Genomic DNA, 22,701 nt, shown 5'->3' on the forward strand with positions numbered 1-22,701 from the left:
AGCCACTCAATCATTACAAATATTAGTTACACCTGTGCTTTTCCGTTTGTCATTGATCAGTCCAGGGAGGGTTAGCGTCACTAGAAGGGAATGGCATGTTTACTGTCATCACTGGTTAAAGTATGGATTTATTTAGAGAGGTGAATACAGTGCCACTAAATCAACCTTTATCGGCCTCGTTTTGCTGAAAGTTAGACCACCATAGAAGACATGTCTATAACACTGTTGACAGGACTCCTCCAACTGCAAATAAGGTCAATAATAACTGTTTGTATAATGAATTTTAATCATTGGAGGTTAACTGTCCTTGAGCTTAAAAAACAGTTTTAAAATCTGCGATGTCATCACAATGTAAAGTCTATGAGCCAAGTGAGAAACACTACTGTGCATATTCAGTCAGCAGTAAAAGACTGACTGAAGCAAACCTAAAAGATTGAACATTTTCTGGCTTGTGAAACAGGAAACATCTTTGAGTCTGGTATCCAGTTCCTATAAGACATCCATGGATCAAGACAGGTCTGTGTCCAAGGGTACATAGCACTGATGCATTCTTTTCGTTTTGGCATGCCATTTGCACCTTTTGTACAGACACTCCCTACAAGTTGAGCATGAAGGCCCCACAAGCTGTTGTGGCGCTTGGTAGTGCACCTCTGAATTTTTGTAAGAAAACACACGCAACTGAGAGAGACTTCCCTAAGTAAAAAAACAGAGAAAGCCTTTTTATTGTTTTTAAATGAAAGTTTTTGTATTGACAATGTTTGTTTGACTTATAAAAAAAACCCATGACCGTATCCAGCAATATGAAGACTTATCACACAGCATTATTTTATCAGCACATTTGTACAGTAGCAAGTTAAAATAGCCTATGAACAAGAATTCCCTGGTGTCATTCCCAAAGGGTTACTACCATATGAGCTTTAAATGACCATTTACATGTGGAATTATGCTAGTGAGTTGATATATTTAAAAGCACAATATTTCTTTGTATATGTAAGTCACACGCCACATTTTGAAGCTTAGGATATAAAAACTGTACTCAGATGGGACCTTGAAAGTCCTGAGGATGATGATCCCAGTAACATTTGTTTACTTGTTGCTTATTCACATAATATTTAGTTTGTATGCACCACTGGCGTTTCAGAGAATACTGCAATGAACGCATTGAGCATAAACACTTCTTTGCATGCTCGTATAGTTCGCACACCATCTGCGGAAATCCATGCTATGATGTCTCACGCGAGTATAAACAAGGCTTAACGGTCTGCGTCTCTTTCTTACTGTGCTGGGAGACAGACGCAGAGAAAGGGAGTGGAACCGGCAGAATGTATCACATCATTGAAGCGCTGTTCATCTGTGTCTGGTTGTGAAGACAGTGGCTGCTTTCTATAGCAGGTGATGAGAAGCAGGCATGTGGTGTGTGTGTATTTCCATGTTCTCTCACTTCCATGTGCTGTACGTTGGTGTGTGGTTCCAACAGTGCAGGGTGTAACGCTCAGGGCCTGCTGGGATCTGCAGTCAGAGGTCCCCCTCTTACAAGCCATAAAACAAGCCATTATTTCGCTGCTGTCGCTGAAAAAAAACATCCAACTGCAAGTATGATGTCTTAGTTTTCTTGACTTGAGCCGAAAAAGCACTGTCCTGTGTTGAGTACATTTCATCATCCCTCACAGTCCTTCTGGATTGTTAAAACTCTAGTGTATTCCTTTCTTCCTCTCTGAAAAATGTGCTGTTAATGCATGACGTTATCATCGCTCAATACTACCTTGCATTTCATCAGCAGGTCCTGTAGGCTTGTCCTCCAGTGATAGGATTAGTACAAAAATGAACAACAATAAACATGTGATTAGGTGCTAAAACCAGTCATGTCAAACAGAAGGAAACCTCTGACTGAAGAATGGAAGGTGATTTGATTTTGTTCTGAAACAGGTAACAAGGACCAGATGCCTCCATCAGTGTCTGTTGTGTGTTTGGACATATGTTTATGAGTAGTATGTTATGTGCAAGGGTCCATGTGTATGCTGTTATACTTGATAGATGTCTGGACTGAATAGCTCTACGTTTTTTACGTGTGTTTGTCTGCATGTGTGCACAGGTGCACATAAATGAGATCATCGCTCATGCTTGTAAATGTGTGCGTACAAAACAGTGCAAGTCTTACATAAGTGCGGCCTTACTTTGTAGATGCGTGGTGGTATTGAGTGTGACGACATTTGATAAATGTAAGTGTATCAGTGTGCATAGGCAGTGTGCATGTATTGTATGCATATTGCATGTGTGTGTGTGTGTGTTCTGGTGATTGAATTCCCTCTTCCAGCAGTCCATTGTTTATTATCCATAGAGGACTTAACTGAGGTACTGACAGCTCTGTCTTCAGCTCAGCACTCGTCATTAACACAGTGGACAAACTAATTCCTTGCCTTCTCAAGTAGCTCAAAACTTTAAAATACGTGGTGAAACCTCTGCTCTCGCCAAGTGGAAACAAATAACCGACTCACTCATAAGAGCGGCACATTCGGTCCGAACGCGATCGGCTTACGGATTGTTTGCATTGCATCCAGAAGTCCACAGGGGCATCCTATTCAAACTATCACTCTCTTTTTTTTCCTTTGGCGTTTTCTCTCTGTATACTTTGGACGGTGATCAACAAACCTAAAGCTGTGGGAATGGTAACCTGTTCATTTTTCTCACACTTGGAGTTGACACAAGATTCTTTCAACAGCTATGCCACTCTTGAGTACTGTTTCATTATACAGAGAAGCACTTAATGCTGTCCTCTGTCTTCGTTTTCTCTGAGAAATCTTTTACGAGGCCTTTTGAGTTACGCTTCCTGTGTTTAATAGAGGTATAATTGTCTTTGTCGAGCTGTAGACCAGTCGGACCTCCCCCAAAACTCCATCTTTTTCTGATTAGTGCGCACCTGAACGGCCCTCTGGACAAGCGCAATAGCTGTTTTTCTTTCTTTTCTGCTTTGCATAAAATCTGCTCCAGATTAGCTTATTTTAGCTCTTCTATGGATGCACTGTCACTGTCAATACCTCAACAAAACAAATCACCGGCCAATTGATAACAGACCGGAACAACATTGTTGTTGCACTATTGTTTGAAGTCGACAAGCCCAATGGGGTACATGTGCCTGCATGCATGAGGGTTTGTCTCATGTAACAAGATTGAAAATTGAGAATAATGGAGGTGTGGAGTGTAACAGCTTGGGGAGTTACATCTGAAAACAGTTATAAATCTCACAATACCCCCAGGATTTTCCAAAATCAAGGCACTCACAAGGCCATTTAAAAGGCTTGGAAGACCTTCTTGGTCTTATCAGTCCATTACTGTGAGCTTTAGTTATGGTTTCTGGTTAGATTTTAAGTGAACGGCCCTCCTTAAAACAGCTTTCCTGTCTGGCATGAAAACTCAACCAGACACATCGTTATGACTGATCTTTCCTTAGTTTGACCTCACTGCTTAGCTGCTCTCACTCACCCATATCTGGCTGTTATCACACTTTGGTCCCTGTTTTCCCTTCCTTCTCTTCCTTTATCTCTATGATGGACTGGCAGTCACTGTTTCTCTCTCTCTGCTGCTATTCATTTTATAAATTGATTCAGCTCAACTGTGTCTTATTGGTATCGATAGCTTCTTTCTGTCTCACACACAAATATTGATGTGATACAGTACATTCTGCCAGGCTACAGCTGGATTTTCATCGACTTATTTTGATGCCAGTGTTTGATTCCAAAAAATGATACAATAAATAATGATGGAAACACATTGATTTGATACATAGTAATGTTGTGATATTTCCTGTGGCTTCCCAAATACTTTCACAATGTTGGCAGGAGGCATCGACATCTGGTAACAAAGACATTCTTGCTTTAAAACATAATGAACCTTAAAATGCCATCTGGAGAATATCCCTCTGCCACACAGGAAGAAATAGGTGTAGCTTGACATGGCAGATCAATACTGTTCAATACCAGGCTTATCAGGTGCATTTTTTTAATGGAGTTCTCTTTAGTGGACAGGAAGCCCTTGATTCACTTCAACCAAGCTGCTGAAAAACTAGATTTTGTTTATGGAAACATTTTAAACATTTACTCTCAGTTTCTTGCATGAAATATCGCTGGAAACATAGCCTGTCTGTCCCTCGCTTTTTTACTCCCCCACATGTTCTGTGATCACTCTCGTCTGTCAGGTAGGATACCAAACCTCCAGATCCCTGTAGACTTGGACAGAGTAGATCACATGTGCGTCTGCCATAGAAAGCAGCTCAGAGGGTCAGAGATGCCACATTCCTGCAGTGACACTGAGCCTGGACGAGGTCACAAAGGGTGGGGACCACTGGGAGAGCCCTGTCAGCCCTGAGACAAACACACACACACACACACGCACACAAATCAAGACATTGTCATCACAATCATGACATCCTGCTTTTAACCTTCTTGAAAACAAGTGAAAACCAAGCAACAGTACACACATTCTGCAATAACAGTTCCTGACCCATAATGGCAGCAAACTTACAAACACACCTTGTTTTGACTGAAAAACAACACTAGATGGCATGAAGTCAGAAAATGAATCATTTGCTTATGTTTAATTAAAAACTAGTCAGTGGTTACTGGGATATCATGCATGATGAAACAATGTAGCTAACAAAGTGTTGCAATGAAGTGGTGAGATGCTGCATCGTCATCAGGTTCAGCTGCAAATCTGGGCTGTGGTGTCTGAGGTTTTGTGTGTGATGGAACAATGAGTAACTACAGAGGAAAGAGGTCTACTTTCTCCTAAACACTTTTAATAACCTTTCCAGTCAGCTGCCTCCACTTATTTTCTTTTACATCCATCTTATTTCAAATGATTTTCTGGCTCAAACAAGATGATAGCTGAGAATGAAGTCATACTCTTAAGAAAATGTCAAGTAAATATTGGATAATGAGATGTCGTACATATGATTTATTTTAGTTTTTTGTTTTTTGTTCTTGTTGCCAACCAACTACTGGCTTAAATTGGTTAAAGGAGGAGTTTAACATTTCATCTGATTTGTCTTGCTGAGAGTTAGATAAGAAGATTGGCCAATATGAAGGATCCACTAGCAGATGGTTAAACTTGAGTTAAAAAAACAGCAGTTTTACAGGGGTTTATGAGCTGAACTATTACTTGGTAAGGCACAGTACCTTCCTGCAACCACATGGTGCTGACAAAATGTCAGAAAGTTACTCACCCAACCAAGAAATAGCCTGGAACATTAATTGTCATAATACCAATGACATGTTAGTTTTTGTATGGGTTATAAGGAGATATAAATAAAGATATAACGAGTTCATTTGTGAGATGGAGGTCATATAGTTACGATAACTGCCTGTAGCTTCATTTTTAGTATACAGACATAAGTTGTATTGATATTCTCATCAAACTGTCAGTGAATCTGCATATTTTCCAAAATGTCAAAGAAATATTTCACAGTTTAACATTGTAATGGAGTGAGAGAAAGACAGAGAGAGAGGAAAATGTTGCCTTCCCTGCCATTATTTAGCCAGCCTCTGTAAGTAATGTTGAATTTCCAAAATTCATCACAGGCACTGAAACCTCAGCAATCAGTATGAGAGAACAAAAACAGCAGAGGAAGCAATATTATGATAGCAGACACTTAGAAAAAAACTCCCATCTGATAAAATCTCTAATAAACAACCTCAAACATGAAAAATGAACATTGACAGACAATAGCGGTATCAAAATATGCACATAATCCTCAAATAATGACAAAAAAGGAAACATGAGTAAGGGAAGAAAGGTTAAAGGGTGTTTTTAAAGATTGGGTCAGGGTGGGAAAATAACAGGAGAAACGAAGGAAAGATGAGGCAAGTGGGGAGAGGTGAGGCATAACAGAGGGGTGGAAGGTAGGGAAGAAGGAGTGCAGGTCAACCTGTACTCTGGTGGAAGTGATTCAGACCTCCTGTGCTCCCAGTCAAAGCTTCCTCTGTTAGGCCAGAGCTCTGATGTTTCCCCTGAGGCCTGGGTCCTGGAAGTGGGCTGGCAGAGGAAATAAACAGAGAGGAGGTGCTCATGCTCGCCACACTAACACCTTTACATATGTATACTCACACAAGCTAAAAAAGAATACACACACACATGCAATAATACGCCAACACTACAAGAGTTGTAAATGCCGCTCTGCCCAACACCTTCACACCTCTAGGAGGAAGCTGACACAGGCTGGTTTTGTTTAATTTTTTGGTGGGAAAATTCTTACAGCAAATTTAGAACAAATTTCAGCACATACAATATCTAAATTGTCATCTTTTTAAAGACAACAAGTGGTCACAAGTTGAAATTTGTGGTGTTTCATTAGACAAATGGGTGAAAAAGTGTGAATTCCTTTAAACTGCTTATAAAGTACTATAACTGTGCTTCCACTAAGGATTTGAAAAACACAAAGGGTTTTTGGACAGGACACCTTATAAAAGAATCTCTGTAACTCCCACCAGAACAGCAGAAAATTAGCAACACATTGAAAAGACAAAAACAAAAAAGCTCAACATCAGAAATGAACTATTCTGACACAAAAATATGTGAAAATTGGACGTGGCAGCCCTCCAAAAAATGTGTTTTATTGTTGGTTTCATCATGCTAATGTGTTTCAGTGTTATCCGTCATCACACCGTCATACACAATAGGACTGGCCAAGTTTTTGTACCCGCTCGCGACTGTGAGGGTTACTGAGCAAATAAATCAATTACAGCTCGCTTGATGAATACAACATGCTGTAATTGCAACACGTATAAGCCACATCAGTAAGAAGCATCCATCAAAATGACAAGACATACGCACACTTATACACACACATGACAGCTCTCCTGTCCTTGTGTGTCAAGAGGCCGTTGACCTCAACTGAGTTCCACTTCCTGTATTCCTCCCGCCAGAGTCCCAGGAGGGAAACTTTCAACTGACAACAACCTTCATCCCTGTCTTTTAACCATCCTCCTCCTCTTGTTAATGTCCTCCTCCCTCATTTCTTACCCGTGGCATTTCCTCCCCCACCAGTTTAACATCCAGCTGTGATCATCCCACATTTCTGCAGTCAGAGGTGATGAACAGAATGTGTGATTCACTTCCAAGGACATCTGAAAAGGCTGATACAGTTTTTTCTCCCTCACATGTCGAAACTACAAACTGGGAAAACAATATTCAGTAACGTGAATGGGGCTGATAATGAGTAGTGACTGCAACATCGTCTAAGGAAAGTATCATCCACACTGTGCCCTGCTCTCAGGACCCCTGCACTGTCTGGGCTAGGGACTTGGGGAGGTAGTGGGGTTTTCTCAGGGTGCTATGATGAATATCCTGTCTTTGTAGTGCATTCCTGCCCGAAAATGCACAAATAAATCACGGTAATACTGGATGGGAAACCATAACAGTGAGTGTTCCCCCCCTGGAAGGAGAGCTCTCGCTAAAGTACATAATCTTCAGTGTAAAGTGATCCAGGCCCAAGCCTGCCTCTGGATCCTGTCTCACTGTTTCTTCCAGTGCCGCCATGCTGATTTTGGCAGCAGCTGCAGCAGCAGACTGGGGTCGTACGTGGGCCTGCCTGCACCCCTTGCTGGGCAGGTAGCTGCTGGGTCAGCCACCAACAACACAAGTGATTGGTGATGCCCAGGGGCCAAAGAGGAGGATGGGGCAGTGCTGATGTTTAGGATGCTTTAAATGGGATCAGGTCAGAGTGGTGTGCAGACTCAATGTGGAGAAACTTTGATATACTGGAGGGATGATTACTCAGCTTTTAGACACCATCCTCAGCCATCCTCTAAACACACCACTGGGTCATTGGTTCAGGGTAACTCCTTTTCTTACCAAAAACCAAGAATAATTTTGCTGCTTATTACAATTTATATCAACCCAGCCATCATTTCAGCAGAATGGCAGATCTGCAGGATCAGTATCAGAGCTAACCAATGCATTTTTAATGGATTGGTATGAGCCAGTTCTTTGTTTTTGTGATCAATTGCACTCTGGGTACACAAGCTGTCAAAAACAGCAGCCAGCAGTTAAAGTTAATGATATCAGCAGTGACAGTGTGTCAGTGAACGATGTGAGCAAAGCCAAAAGAGGCTGTCCAAATCCTGTCCAAATCTTCCTGTCAGCCAGGCTACAATGGATTTTCTTAATGTAGATCTAATCAGCTGTAAAACACATGTAAATTAGAATTAATTATGATTGATATGAATGTCAATGCTGGCCTGTAAAGCCAGAAAAATCAATACTGTAATTCAACCTATACAAGATAGTAGACTTTGACATGACGTGCTACAGGCTGAGCCATAACATGACATACGCTGACCACAAGCAGAATGCAGAACAGATACACTGCCAACAAGACATTCTTTGTAATAATATCCTGTATCATGTATCACCATATAGTGCAATCATTGTGATGAGCTGAACAATTCAGTGCATGTTTATTTTATTTCTTGTCTATGTCTCTACATCTGGATATTTTTGTTCTATTACACTGTTGATAAAACACTTAAAATGTGTCAGTATGGAGCCAATATTGGATGGAGTCAGTATGTTCAACTCTATCTTAATTTGTACATGTGCACTCAGTTTTGTGAATGTCTACAAGAATCTCTAGATGTGCATACGATGTGTACCTGTGTATAGGAATCTGAAAACTGTTTTGAAGCTAAATATTTAAACTTCCCAGACATTGATAAAAGTCAATTTTATTGAGTACATAAATCAAATTTTTTTTTACACGTGTACAAATCTTATGCACAATTAGATATTCATTCACAAATCTGAGCACACATTCACACACACATACAGATTGAGAGGCAGTTTCGCAATAAATTATATTGCTATAATATTGACCCCATAGAACTCTTTTATTTTGCCACATAGGAAGAAATAATTCCCATGAATTCCCAGTATTCAGTCCACAAGGCCATATTGCTGGACTTATGTGTGCTGGCCTATACAAGTCTTGAGAGGACAGAAAAATATTCCTCTCAATGAAATAAAGATGGAAAAGGCAGACACCTCATCAGGTTTCACAGACAGAGGGTAATATGAGGCCAACAATATGTCAGTCTCAAGAGAAGGGAGAGACAGAGATTATGTCAACAATGAGTAAAGCTATGGAGTGTTCTGTGAAACAAGAGGCCGGTAGAATGGCCTGAATATAAATCGACATGTTTCGAATCACAGACTCGATGTAGGGCGAATGAAGTAAAGTGCACAGAAAGGACATGAAAAAGGAGAGAAGAGGAGATAGAGCTTGCTAGCGTCATTGAGCGCTCTCACTAATAAACCCTGACTGACATTAAAAGGCTGTACCCAATTACTGGATGGTATTCCAGCCCTCACACAGACTCACACACACACGCTAAATGTACACATGTAGTTTCATGGACAAAACCACAGTTGAACTGGATTTTGGCATAGTGGTTATGGATATTTTTTTAATAAATGCTGCTGGTAATGCATATATGGTGCCTATATTCAAAGTGTGTCAATTTTCATGCTGAAATAATACCACAACTCCTATTATATTGATTAAAGAAACACACATACTCGGTTCCTGCTGTGTGTAATGGTCTGTGTTTTACAGTCCGTGTCATGTTGAACAGTCTGACATGTTGCCTGTCTGACCAACATACTTTCACATTCAAAAACAAAAACACACGGGTCACCTCTCCCTTCACCATCATCTGCTTGTCCAGACAACCCGGCCTCCCCTGTGCTGCCCATCAGATACACCCATGGGAGAGATGCTGAGGCTGCTGCATTACTGACTGAAGGGCTGCCTGTTGATGATATTTCTGGATATGTAGTGTGTTGTAGGGACATCAGGCTTTCACTGCTCAGTGGATATTTTAAATGACTTGTTCCTCTGCTATTTGCCACTATGTTTGATCTCTTCTTTTAGAAACATACTATAAAAATAATATATAATAATTAGGTGGTGGAAGGAACACTTTGAGGATCTTCTAAATCGAACCAACATGGCTGCTATGGAGGAGGCAGATTTGGACGACTCTGAGGAAGCCTCATTCATATCCCTGGCAAAGGTCTCTGAGGTAGTCAATAAGCTCCTCAGTGGCAAGGCGCCAGGTGTGAATGAGACTCACTCTGACATGCTGTAGGCTGTGGATACTTTTGGGCTGGCATGCCTGTTCAGTGTAGTATGAAGATTGGCAACAGTGCCTGTGATGTGGACTGGCAGACCAGGGTGGTGGTTCCCATTTTCAGAAAAAGGGGACTGGGCTATTGGGGGATCACACTACTCAACTTACCAGGGTGCTGGAAAGAAGGCTCTGGCTGATTGTTGAACCTCAAATTTAAGAGGAACAATGTGGATTCCATCCTGGCCATGGTACAGTGGACCAGCACTTACAAGCTCCATTGACAAATTCAAAAGGTTATGGGAGATTCAGTCTACATGTGCTTTGTGGACTTGGAGAAGGCTTACGACCATGTCTCCCAGGCTGCCTTGTGGGCATGGGATACTGGGGCCACTGCTGCAAGCCATTCGGTCCTTATTTACTGTAACCGCAGTGAGAGCTGTGTCTGCATTTTTAACAGTAATTCAAACTCATCGGTGGGTGTCGAGGTCCACTAGGGAATAGCTAGAGGGCGGTGCTTGAATATAGAATGTATGGGTTTTCTTACTCAATCTGATGCCACTGCGACCCAGTCCCAGATATGCGGTGGAAAATGGATGGATTGATGGATGGAGGGACCTGTTTCAAGGTCTTTAGAGGCCACAGAGACACATTCAAATATATCACTTTAAATCCATTTAAATTGATGAATAAAAAGTAATAATTCTGTTGTTGTCATATGAGTAGTCCCAAATGTTCAGGACAAACACAGCAGTTAGGGTTAGATGTGACTTGTAATCTCTTAACCATATTGACTGGAATCTTTAAGTAAAATTAAATAAAGTTAAGGATTGAATACAAAAGTATAAACCCATGGAGTTCTTCTGCATCTGTAACACATTATCCCAACTTAGATGACTGATTGATGGGTTGACCGACTGGCTGACTGACGCACTGAATGAGTGACAATGTTCATCTTAACATTCACTCTCCTGTCTCCACCTCAGCTCCGTCCCAGCCTCATTCATCCCTCTCAACACTCCCAACTACAGACTGCAGATTAAAGCTGCTCTCATCTGGATCTCATCAGTTTAGACCAGCCTTGCCGTTTTATAGGTTATTTTTCATTCAGGAGAAGGAGGGGGGATCTTGGAGTGATTTAGGGTTACACGCTGCATGGAGGCTGAAGGAGAATAAAAGCAACTTGTTGTCTTGAGGGGGCCGTGAATGAAGCAGCATGCTAAATCCCCTCCGGTAACAGCATGCAGTTTTTAGGACTGGAGTCGTGCATTTCTTCCCCGTTTTCTCCAAGCATGTGTGTGCGTGTGTGTGAAATTTGTTGTGTGGCCATGCAGCTCAAGTTTCTGAACCGTTTCCTTTCTGTTTTTCCAACTGTAATGTCTGTAACATGTGGTGGATTGTTGTGGGAAGTGTCATTGCCAAACACCATAAATCAATTTGGGGAAAAGATGTTGCCCATTATTCATTGCACAATTCTTTACTTTAAAAAAAACCGTTCAAGCTTATATCACAAAAGCAAAGATTATAAAGGTGTCAAACACTTGAATATAAGATATAGTTTTCAGCTGTTTTTTTGGTTCAGGGTTCAAGCATTCACAAATAATGGGGAGTGTCTTTGAAACATTTTGACATAATTGACCTTGTTTGCAGTTTGAGGTGTTCTGTCAAGACTTTTATAGATGTCTCTTTTACAATTGTGGTCTATGGGGGAAATGCTTTGCTAGTGACCCCTGGGAAAAAATGACTGTGAGGCTAAGTAGTGGCAGCATATACAGCTCTTATAATACATCCATGTAGGCAACACTTGGTCCACTTACTGCGTCATCATGTAACCTAGATGCAGTATCATATCTACTGAGCTCATCACGAATGCTGACAGTGAAAGTCCATTCCTGATTTTGACCACTATGGGGATACATTTTTTTCCCCACTGGGGATAAAAATAACTCTGCAGAGGCAGGGATATACAGACCAGAGAGGGGGAAATCCCCACCATTGCATCAGGCGAATCGCACCTTGTTTGTACGTGTGTTTATTAGACCATCAGTGGAGTGAAGCCAGAGGGGAACAGGCTGCTGGGGTGAAAATCAGCTGAAGTGTTTGCAAGAAGCTAATTAGTATTTGCAGTGACTATAAACTGGCTGTGACCCATAAATAAATAATAATAAAAGTCATTCACCACAAAAATGATTTTATTGAAGTTGTTCAAGATCCTGTGTCAGAAGTGTTACGTACATGTCTTGTCAATACATTGTACTTAAATATTGCACTGGAAATAATTGCACAGATGTTTGCACAACAGGAAAATAAAACTGTATAAAATCTTATTGTCCAAAGGTGAAACATAAGAGAAATATGATGTTGTGTAAAAGATAATATGCTTATAAGAAAATGACAAATGAACAGATATGATATATTGCCTAAGATATACTGTGCCGTGATATATTGTACAACATGTTATAAGTGGTGACAACGCAAGGTCGACATTGTTGTTCTTTTGAAATATTGCAACAACTACTGGATGATGAAATTCAATGTAGACATTCATGCTGCCCAAAAGATGAAGATAACATTTTTGTTCCTCTGACCTTTCACCTAGCACTGTCATAAAATTATAATTTAGTCAATACTTTGATTTATGACCAAATCCCTACAGAACTAATTGTGCTGTGCCTAAGTACAGCCTCACAGAGCCACTAGAACAGCTGTAGACTGGTCATTAGTTGAGACAATTATCTTTTTTTGACTAATGGTTCTTGGTTCTTTAGTTGGATGCATATGTGTTGTGTATGTAAATATTGTAATGTCAGTTGAAGGCTGGTATGGATCAGAGACGAGAGGATTCTGTCAATGTTTGTTTAACTTGAAGGAACGAAAAAATAAAATTTACAAAACCACAGCTCTCCATACCTGAGTAGACCTATACTCAACTACATAAATATACAACCTCATACCTAATAAGCTCTAAATTCACTCTTAATTTTAATGATGATTCACTGAGGTGCTGACCCTGCTGTTGTGAAAAAATGCAAAAGGTGGTAGAAATATATACATGATATAAAATATGACCACTGTCTTTTTTTTACAGGAGGCAATGCTGTGAAGGATTCAGGTTTGTGATGGGCCAGTGCATACCTGAAGGTAGGTAAACCAAACACACTATCTAAGTCTGGCTTATGAAGTCTCACATCTGATTCTCATGCTCTAAATCTGATCTAGTTTCCCTATTACAGCAGTTTATAGATTAAAACAAGCTGCACAAAACACTGTCTGGAGACCACATTTTGTCCATGTGGACCTCCAAAGAATTCCAGATCATACTGATATTATGGTCGACTTTGTCAATTTGGAGTAATTACGTTGAAGGAGTTGTTTCAGCTAACTTGCACACTGCTGGCATAAACAACATAACAGCTAAAGGAAACGGCCCATATTTCTGACACAGTCCACTGTCACATTTTGTTGTAGTTATCCATAAAAATAAAGATAAACATAGGAATTCCAAATTTGTACTTACATGGTATCCTCATGAGGAGCACTGCTAAACCATAGTTACATACAGATTCAGCATATTTAGTGTGAATTCTTGGCGCATGCACTACCTCACATCTCTATATGATTACAGTGAGTCATATTAGCCACTAGAGGGCACTGCTCCTCCATGAACATATTTGAGGACAGGCGTCCCAAAAGCAGAGTCTCAGGTGGATGTGCTGGATTTTAGATATTAAAGTCAGCTGAGTTGGACCACACCATAGTTTACTACACAGTGTGAGGTTCCACTGTGTCTTCAGACTATGTATTTCTGGTTGCATATTTCACTACAAAGTCAAATAGTTTGGTAGGCTATTTGCAACAGCAGGATGTGATCAAGCAGTAAGTCTATCACACCTTATTTCTAACAAGGTATACTATAAACCCTGCTGAACTACAGATGAGCACTGGTGTGTTTCAAATCATCTGTATTTGTCTTTTTTCACCTTTAATTTAAAAGCATTAAGCGCTGTGGGACTTTTCACAGCCTCAGGCAGGAGCTTTAATTTGGACATAAAAGAAAGGATCAGATAAAAGACCTGTGTTTGATGATCCAGTGGTGGTAGTGTTGTTTTACTGTACTCAGTCCTCACACACTCTGCCCCTCTCTCTCTCTCTCTCTCTCTCTCTCTCTCTCTCTCTGTAGGTGTGGATGTTTGTGCTGCATCGCCCTGCGAGCAGCAGTGTACTGATAACTTTGGACGAGTTGTCTGCACATGTTACCCCGGCTATCGGTTTGACCGAGAAAGACACCGAAACCACAAATCTCCTTACTGTCTGGGTCAGCACACACTCTTCCTGTCTCCCTGATACTTTTGACAGCTATAACTATTACCGTAATGCAATATTTCTCACCCGTTTCATGTTTGTGTGCTATTGTTAAAATCACAGCACACTGCTTCATCTCTCACAAACAAACAGATGATCTTTCTTTGGCTTTGTTAAACAACAATAACATGTTGGGAAAGATTTTCTGGATTTGTCTTCGCTGGAAGAACAGCACCCTCCTCCTGTTTTGTGCAGCAATACAGCATTTCCTTATGCCAGAAATCAATGTAGTCCAGTTCTTACGAAACCTGCACCCCTGAGACACATAATACCAAACAATTATAAGCAATTATACTAATGTAAAGCAAGGTTATTATACATAATTCTTGATTACACACTTATGACACTTGTTGCCTTCCAACTTAAATTTTGACTTTCTTTCTATAATATATTTAAAATTTCTCTCATTTTCTCACACACATACAGATATTGATGAGTGTGAACACCCAGACAGCAGCATGTGTGACCATGAGTGTGTGAACACAGTGGGCAGCTTCTTGTGTCGCTGTCACAGTGGCTACATACTAGCACCGGACCAACGCTCCTGCATCCCCGTTCACAACTGTAAGCTTCTAATTTGTCACTGGGTCTGTTAAGTTTTTTTTTACAGATTTAGGGTAAAACACTCACAGAGACAGAATCACTGTCAAATCCAATAAAGTATTTGTTCTGTTCATTGCTGGGTCCCACATGTCAGAAAACGACTCATATTATGTACTCATGCATGTGTGAGATAGACAGATACTTTGGATTTAAATAGCACGTGCCCAACATAAAATATGACAAATTGCATCTGACTGACTGTTACAAGCATTTTACATGTGCTGTAAATGTACGTTCTGTCTTGCAGTGAGTTCAACGGGAAAGTCAGACACCTTGATGAGTGCTGGTACCTGCTCGTTCACCTGTCAGGATTTTCTGAACATGAAAAATAGTCTGCTGCAGCTAAAATTGCGGCTGGGAAACACACAGTCAGAGAACCAGGTAACTTGTCCAATTTACACTGAACCAAATAGTATATATCCATTTTTACTAAGATGTCAGATAGGCTGCCATCTATTTAAATACATATACCTGTTTTTCTTATTTGTATTTTTATTTTACAGATGACATACTTCACATTAATTGATTACTAAATTTACTACAGCCAAGAACTGTCAAAATTGTGGCAGGCTGAAAAACAGTTAAATCTAAATGTTCAGATTTGGTTTAACATAACAGAAAATTTGGACTGAATGATGATATAAATAACGACACACCCTACCTTGCTCTTCTCTTTTCCTCTACTTAGTTTTCCTTCACAGGGCCATGCTAATCCTCTCTGTACCTATTCCAATTTAGTTTTCTCTTCTCTCCTCTTTGTGATTGTAGGTACCTGACCTGGACAACAGCAGTGATAAACCATCTCTGGGGAGGGGAGGAAAAAGTCCTGACAGCGCTTGTCTTCCTGGTCTACCCGGTCCTCCAGGAGCTCCTGGGGTCCCAGGTAATAACGCGATTACTGCACTGTTAGTGACAGAAATCAAATCCACCACAGCTCTCCACATATGTGCACAGGAAGAGTTATCAATCTATGTTCTCAGCATCTGAAACAGTAACTATGTTGCTTATATTTGCAAGAACAACAAAAAAGAAGAGGAGGAAGAAGGAGAAATTTGCCAAACAAAAACCAAAAACATAATATTTCAAAGCACTGCAAGAAGATAATGTACTGTGAAAATTAAAGTTAAAGCAAGCATGAATACAAGAAATCATGCAGACAAGCCAAAAATAATAATCTGGCTCCGCTGGTCATTTCTACAGTAGTGACCATGAAGTTTAATTTTAAACATAAATCTCAAAAACCAAAGTTTCAAGGTGACTTAGTAGCTAATGAAGCTTAGTAGTGAGGTTAATATTTCTGTGTTTTCTAATATATTATGTGTTACCATGATTCTGTGTTACCATGACTGTCCTATTTCTAAGAGTTTTGAAATTCTTTATCGCTTTATCCATCTGTCTTCACAGGACACCCAGGAGAGCCAGGAACGAGAGGGGACCCAGGGGCCTGGGGCCCACCTGGCCCTCGGGGTCCTCGAGGAGACATGGGCCCCATGGGTCCAGAGCCAGACCTGAAGCACATCAAAAGAGGCCGCAGAGGGCCAGTGGTAAGATAAACAGTGTTCGGTAATGAAGGGGTTAGCACATTTGTTTTGCAGTTTTTGAGTTTAGTTCTCACTGGAGCCTCACCGTTAAGACATCAAAGGTAAAGAAACAAACCTGGAGGTCAGGACTTAAACCGCTTAAAATCGACAAATAATATAATTACAAAATGAAATTATCCCTTGTTAAGAGGGGGAAAGATACTTAAGTCATAGGGCTGACTGTATCTTCATTTCTTAGGTGTGTTAAAGTAAATTTGACTGGTTTTGTTTCTCATTTGGATCAGCTTGTTTCATACACGCAACTATTTCAGTTCAGCAATGATGTACTTATTTTCACTGGGAAGGAGCTGAAGTTGGAGGCAAGGTAGTCAGTGTTATTTAAAAAACTGTATGGTGGAACTACACAAAAAAATCACCAAATCTAATTATTGTTTAAGCTTTAACAAGTTCTTATTAGTTTTGGCTTTAAGGAAACTTGTTATTGCAGGAAAAGCACAGCTGTAGTTAATATCATTAACAATGGCTCTGCCACTGGGCCCTGTAACTGAAACACGTTATTATTCTAACAACCTGTGTCCAGTTGTCTGCACCATAAATGCCTTTCTCAACCCTCCCAACACAGGTTGTTCAGCTGATTACGGTTTAACAGTTGCCGTGTTAAAGCTTGCTAAACCCTCTCAAACCTGTGTCTTATCCTAATGCAGGGACCACCTGGGGCACCAGGAAGAGACGGACTGAAGGTCATTATCACATATCTGTAATTTATCATACCGCATGCGTTTTGGATTATTTTCTGTCTGTGTGTGCATGTGTGGAGCTGCACTGTTGACAGTTGCCTACACTGCATTTTGACATGTGTCAATGTGAATTGAGCCCACTGAAGCTGTCACACTGTCTAATCTGACTGGGTCATACTTGATAAAAATGAAATGGCCATCAAGCTATAGCTGAAACTATCAAATAGAAAAATGTTCTTCACCTATTTGCATTTGGCACTGAGGTGTATGCATGTAAAGCTCTGAAAGTTGTGTCTGTTGAAACTGAGTCATTTGGGCTTTCTCATCCACAGGGTGACAGAGGAACTCCAGGTCCCAAAGGTCCACCTGTAAGCTTATTTACACATATATTCACATTTTAAAGCAACAAATCTCTGAGTAAACAAATGCGACATCACATTTCTACAATTTCAGTTCCTTACCTTATCTTATATCTTAGCTTAAATCTAGGATTAACATTATTCCTCAAAGGATTTGGCTGGTGATTTTCTATATTTTTGTTTTTGTCAATAAATCTCATTCACAGAGCCAAACCAACAATGAACTAAACCTACTTAGAAGTACTTGTATCTATGTATCCAAAACTAATATATGGTATTCCTCTGTGCCATAGACCTCCATTGTTGTCCAAAAACAATTAAAAAAATTGTCAATGAGTCACACTGTTGCATTTGGTGACATGTTACTTTACCACAAAGGTTACGGTAACATTCATTTGTTTAGAAATGGCTCCAAAGACAAACACAATAACAGCGATCATGTTCTTGTGTTTTTCATCACCACTACAAACTGTAGCATCACTCTCATAAATGTTTATTACCCACTGTGATGTCCCTCCCTTCCTTTTGCTTAAGAGTTTGGCTTCCTGGCCCAGGAGCCAGTGGGCGGGATTGGAGAGGCATCAGGAAACTACCTGCACCTGGGTAGTTTAGGCCTCAGCCTATTAAAGTGGCTTCTTTGTTAACCTCTCCACCAGCCAGATGGGTCAGGGTTTTTGTTTTGTTTGCACACATCACATACATTTTTCTTTGGAGCCATTCCTAAACAAACTACCATTAACAAACTCTTCGTGCTAAAGGAACATGTCACCCAGTGCAGCAGTATAGTTTATAGCCTTTTTTAAAAATAGTTTCTAGACAATAATGGAGGTCTACAACACAGAAGAATATAGCTTTTTAGACTTTGGATACACATCAACATGGATAAACGGATAAATTCATTGGTTGTTGTTGGTTTGTTGAAAAATATAGAAAATCCTTGAATTTATCCTTCAAACTTCTTTCCTACCATCATCTAGATTTTTGTATATATTCTATAATGTAAATTGGAAACAATGTACACACCTACGCTGTTAATCTCAGAATATCTGCAGCAAAAAATGTTTATTTACCCCAGACCTGTACATTTAAATTACAGTCTATATAATAATCTATTATTCTATAGATTTTCGTTTTCTTGATGAAGAATTGTCTTCTCATTTTATTTTCATGTTTTGAAGTGGATCTAACTGATGTAGTCAGTTATTCAAGCTGCTGAATATAGAGTGTATTTATGTCATTATGTTATTAGGCTCCACACAGAGCAAAATAAAACACAGTTAACCAACAGTCAAAGCAAGAGAAAAATGATATGGTAGGATATCTTAATAAATTCCTCACTTTCCCAACTTCCCTCAGGGACCACCCGGCTCCTTCGACTTCCTTCTGCTAATGATGGCTGACATCCGGAATGACATAATTGAGCTGCAGGAGAAGGTGTTTGGGGAGCGACGAGGCATCTCTCTAGACAGTCCTCCTCATTCCAGCGGGGACGTGGATTTTGTAGAGTGGGGCTCTGGACAAGGAGACCTTATGCTCAATACCTGACCTCTGACTTCTTTCCCACAGTATCAGCCACTAAAACACAGCAAAACAAACACCAAATTTGACTCTTTGATTCTTCGTTGATAAAGGATGCTGGCGGTCAACGCGCCAACATGTAAATAATTCCTAACCTCACAGCTGGGATGAACTGGGCGAAGAGCCTTTATTGCACTCTCTGCACTGCTACAGACAGTAAAACAGAGAGAAACAAGGATTATAATAGCAGAAATGGGACCACAGGCTCTCTCAACGGCTGCAAGCCATGTCTTGCTGCCTTTCGTGTGCCGTGGATGTGAGTGAGAGATGTGCGTGCAGGACATAGAGTGAGAAAGATGCAGTGTGTGCCTTTATGTCTGAGTCTCTGAGCTGTGCCTCTGAGCTGAACCACTTCAAACGATGAACTTTATCGTCTACATCTCTTCCTGTTCCTGAGTCTGTCCGGGGAAGCTCTGCTGCCACTGACAGTTTGCCTGCAGGGCGCTGGTACAAAGACCCAGGACCCGCACTGTGAGCCTCTCCTGCACCTGTCTGCAGTATCCAGCCCTCAAGTCTGAGCTCTGCAGCTATTCTCTACTCTGAGGCATCTTCAGACACTAACTCATGAGATTCATGAGTGTCGGCAGTTATTGTACTGTCGGACAAAAAGAGTAATGCCTAGTTTGTATTGAAAATTCTGAAATAAAACAACTCAAGGTCAAGTATGACAAAAAATATACTGCTGCAATACTGTATTTTCATGTAAATGTAATGTAAAAGAGATGTAGACAACCTAAACTTACAGTATGAAATATATTTGTGCATCTGGATTAGTCAAGGGAGGCAGAGAATCACATTTAAAATCACTTTTATTTAACAACTATATTATCAGGCAAGTTCACCATAAGCATATTCTTAGTTGAAGAAAAGGAAAGATCACTTACATTGGGAAGAAGTTACATATATTCTTATACTTACACTTGGGAGTTGAAACAAAAGGCATTAAGAAAGATGTGCTGCTGGAAGTTTTTCACTGTGAAGGAGCTGCTAACAGGAGCTAACTCATTTCTCAATAAAAGTTTGTCAAAATCTAGATTTGGAGATTGTTAATGTCCTTTTTATCAGATCATTACTAAGGATGAACATTACAGATCTGACAGAGCAAATATATTTATTTGCTGTCTTGCCAAAAGTTGGATGAGAAAACTGATTATCACTGTCACGGTAATAAAGCTAATGCTAGCTGTTGGCTAGCTAATCTTAGCATAAAGACTGGAAACAAGCACCGAAAAAGTTAACTAACAAATTATATCTCATTTGTTTAATCCAAATAAATACCAAAGTGTAAAAAAAAAAGTTGTGGTTTCAGAGGCTTATAAACTGCACTAATTCCTGGCCAGGCGCAGGGACTTACTGGAATCTTGTCACTGGGAAGTTGCCAGACAACTAGCAAAGAAAGCCGCAAATTGTTTCTTTTATGTATGACTTACACAAGATATATCATGTAATGTATATGTAAATTGAGTTCTAGAGGTACTGTTAGGCAGATTTAGTTGTCTTTTGACAGAGCCACATCAGATGATTCCCATGTTCAAGTCATCACACTAAGCTCCTGGCTCAGATTTCACATTTTTAACAGACAGCCTCACTTAACTCTTGGCGAGAAATGATATAAGCATTTTTTCGCAAAATATCAAATTATTGATATAAGAGTTGTGAGCATGTGAGCACTGTGTTACAGTTTGGGGATCTTGGAACTTGGAACGCGTCACCACACTACCTTATTCATTTCTGAGTCCATGGGAGCAGAGTTGAAACTCTGTAGCCTACAGCACAACTACAGTGTGGACTGTAAATCTGATATCACATTAGTATCCATGTTCAGCTTGATTAGATCAGTTGGACTCTAATCTCTTGATCAAGGAAGTTTTAGTGGTGCTAAATAAAGAGGGACGAGAACTGCATGTTTCTTTTCCTGAAAAAACTTTTGAAAGGCAGCTGAGATATGAAACCAGTGATATTATACACAGATAGATCGAGGCCGAACGTCATAGATTCAAATCCCAAGATGAGTTTATGAGATTTGTGAATGAAAAGTGAATAAGTATCACTCTCTTTCCCTCAACAGCAACTGCCAAAGTGTCACTGAGAAGGAATTTCTACTCCTTTTTGCACCAGGAGAGATGTGAAGATGGTCAACCTTTATTAGACAAATTAAAGTTTAAAAAGTACATTTCTCTAAACATGCAGTACTACTCCTAAATAACTTTTTAATCAGTGTTCTGAAGTCTCTCCACCAGCAGAGGGTGCTAAGGCACAGATAATCCCCCGAAAGTTAAATACCAACCAAGTGAGACAACCAAAGTCGCAGTGAGTTTCCATTCATCCTTAAAACCATAAATGTTCCATAAATTTCCCAAACATGCAGGTTATGCAAAAAAAAGTAAATCATGCTAACGTTTATGTGCAGAACACATACCCCCACTCATTATCCTCAGTGCTGCCTGTTGAACCATAGCGTGGCTAGGTGTCATTATGAAAGGTGTAAGTATCAGAGGTCAGAGGTCAAATGCCTGGGTATAAACAGCTGGATGGATAATTGTAGACCACAGGCTGTCGGGGGGGCCTGTCTGGGCTCGTACCCACCACCAAGGAGATGTGTTGAATCCAGAGTGTGTTCATTCTGAGAAATAACACACAGTGTGTTTGATGTGCCATGGTTGGGTTCGCACAGTCCAGCCTTTTGCTGTGTTTGATGCTTTGATCCAGTTCTCAGTAAACTCTGCTATGCTTCTTTGTTTGTGTGTATGCGTGAGAGAAAGTGTGTGTATCACGGCTATGTGTGTATCCTTGTATAGATAAACGGATATACAGTTCGGCACAGTATGTCGATTGCGTGTGTAGAGTTGTGTTTTTATGTCTCTATGCGTGTGTGTGTGTGTGTGTGTGTGTGTGTGTGTGTGTGTGTGTGTGTGTGTGTGTGTGTGCATTACATATATTTCAGTTTTGCATATCTGTGTGTATCTCAAGACCTACACCTATGTGTGTGCGTGTGTGTGTACGTGCTTGCGTGTCTGTGTGTGTGTTACTTGACAGGCTTCTCACCTAACAGCTCCACCCCCTGCCGTGTGGTCACTGCTCACAGTACAGTGGTTGCCGGGCCAACCAGGATCAGGAAAAACAACATGAAACAATTTAAGAACCATGTCAGTGAAAGAAAGGCAAGAGAGTGAAAGAGATTATCTCATTTCCTTCACCACTTGTCATGCAACTGGAGGGTTTCCTCTCAGCCTGTAGGGGACAGCAAAGATGAGGTCAACAGAGTGCACATCGAAGGAAAAAGTTCACATACCACCAGCATACCACTAGCGACAATAGATCTGTCACCTCCAGCCTAATAAGATCTGCAGTAAGAGTCACAACAATCCTCTTTCCAGTAAAGCTATCATTACATTTACATTTA

General features: G+C 40.4%; 1 protein-coding gene across 1 annotated transcript in view; it reads left to right on the top strand.

Moving 5' to 3' along the window:
- The window catches only part of LOC133981145 (collagen and calcium-binding EGF domain-containing protein 1-like), a 33,365-nt gene extending 13,032 nt beyond the window's left edge, over window positions 1-20,333 (top strand). The window contains exons 3-11 of the mRNA XM_062420010.1: window positions 13,207-13,259; window positions 14,299-14,433; window positions 14,907-15,044; window positions 15,331-15,464; window positions 15,852-15,966; window positions 16,488-16,627; window positions 17,329-17,364; window positions 17,694-17,729; window positions 19,077-20,333. Coding sequence (XP_062275994.1) covers window positions 13,207-13,259; window positions 14,299-14,433; window positions 14,907-15,044; window positions 15,331-15,464; window positions 15,852-15,966; window positions 16,488-16,627; window positions 17,329-17,364; window positions 17,694-17,729; window positions 19,077-19,265 — 976 coding nt within the window. The 3' untranslated portion in view covers window positions 19,266-20,333. The remainder of the gene's footprint in view (window positions 1-13,206; window positions 13,260-14,298; window positions 14,434-14,906; window positions 15,045-15,330; window positions 15,465-15,851; window positions 15,967-16,487; window positions 16,628-17,328; window positions 17,365-17,693; window positions 17,730-19,076) is intronic.
- Window positions 20,334-22,701: the final 2,368 nt, after the last annotated feature.

This window comes from Scomber scombrus, chromosome 1, assembly GCF_963691925.1.
Source record: "Scomber scombrus chromosome 1, fScoSco1.1, whole genome shotgun sequence".
NCBI classification, from domain to species: Eukaryota; Metazoa; Chordata; class Actinopteri; order Scombriformes; family Scombridae; genus Scomber; species Scomber scombrus.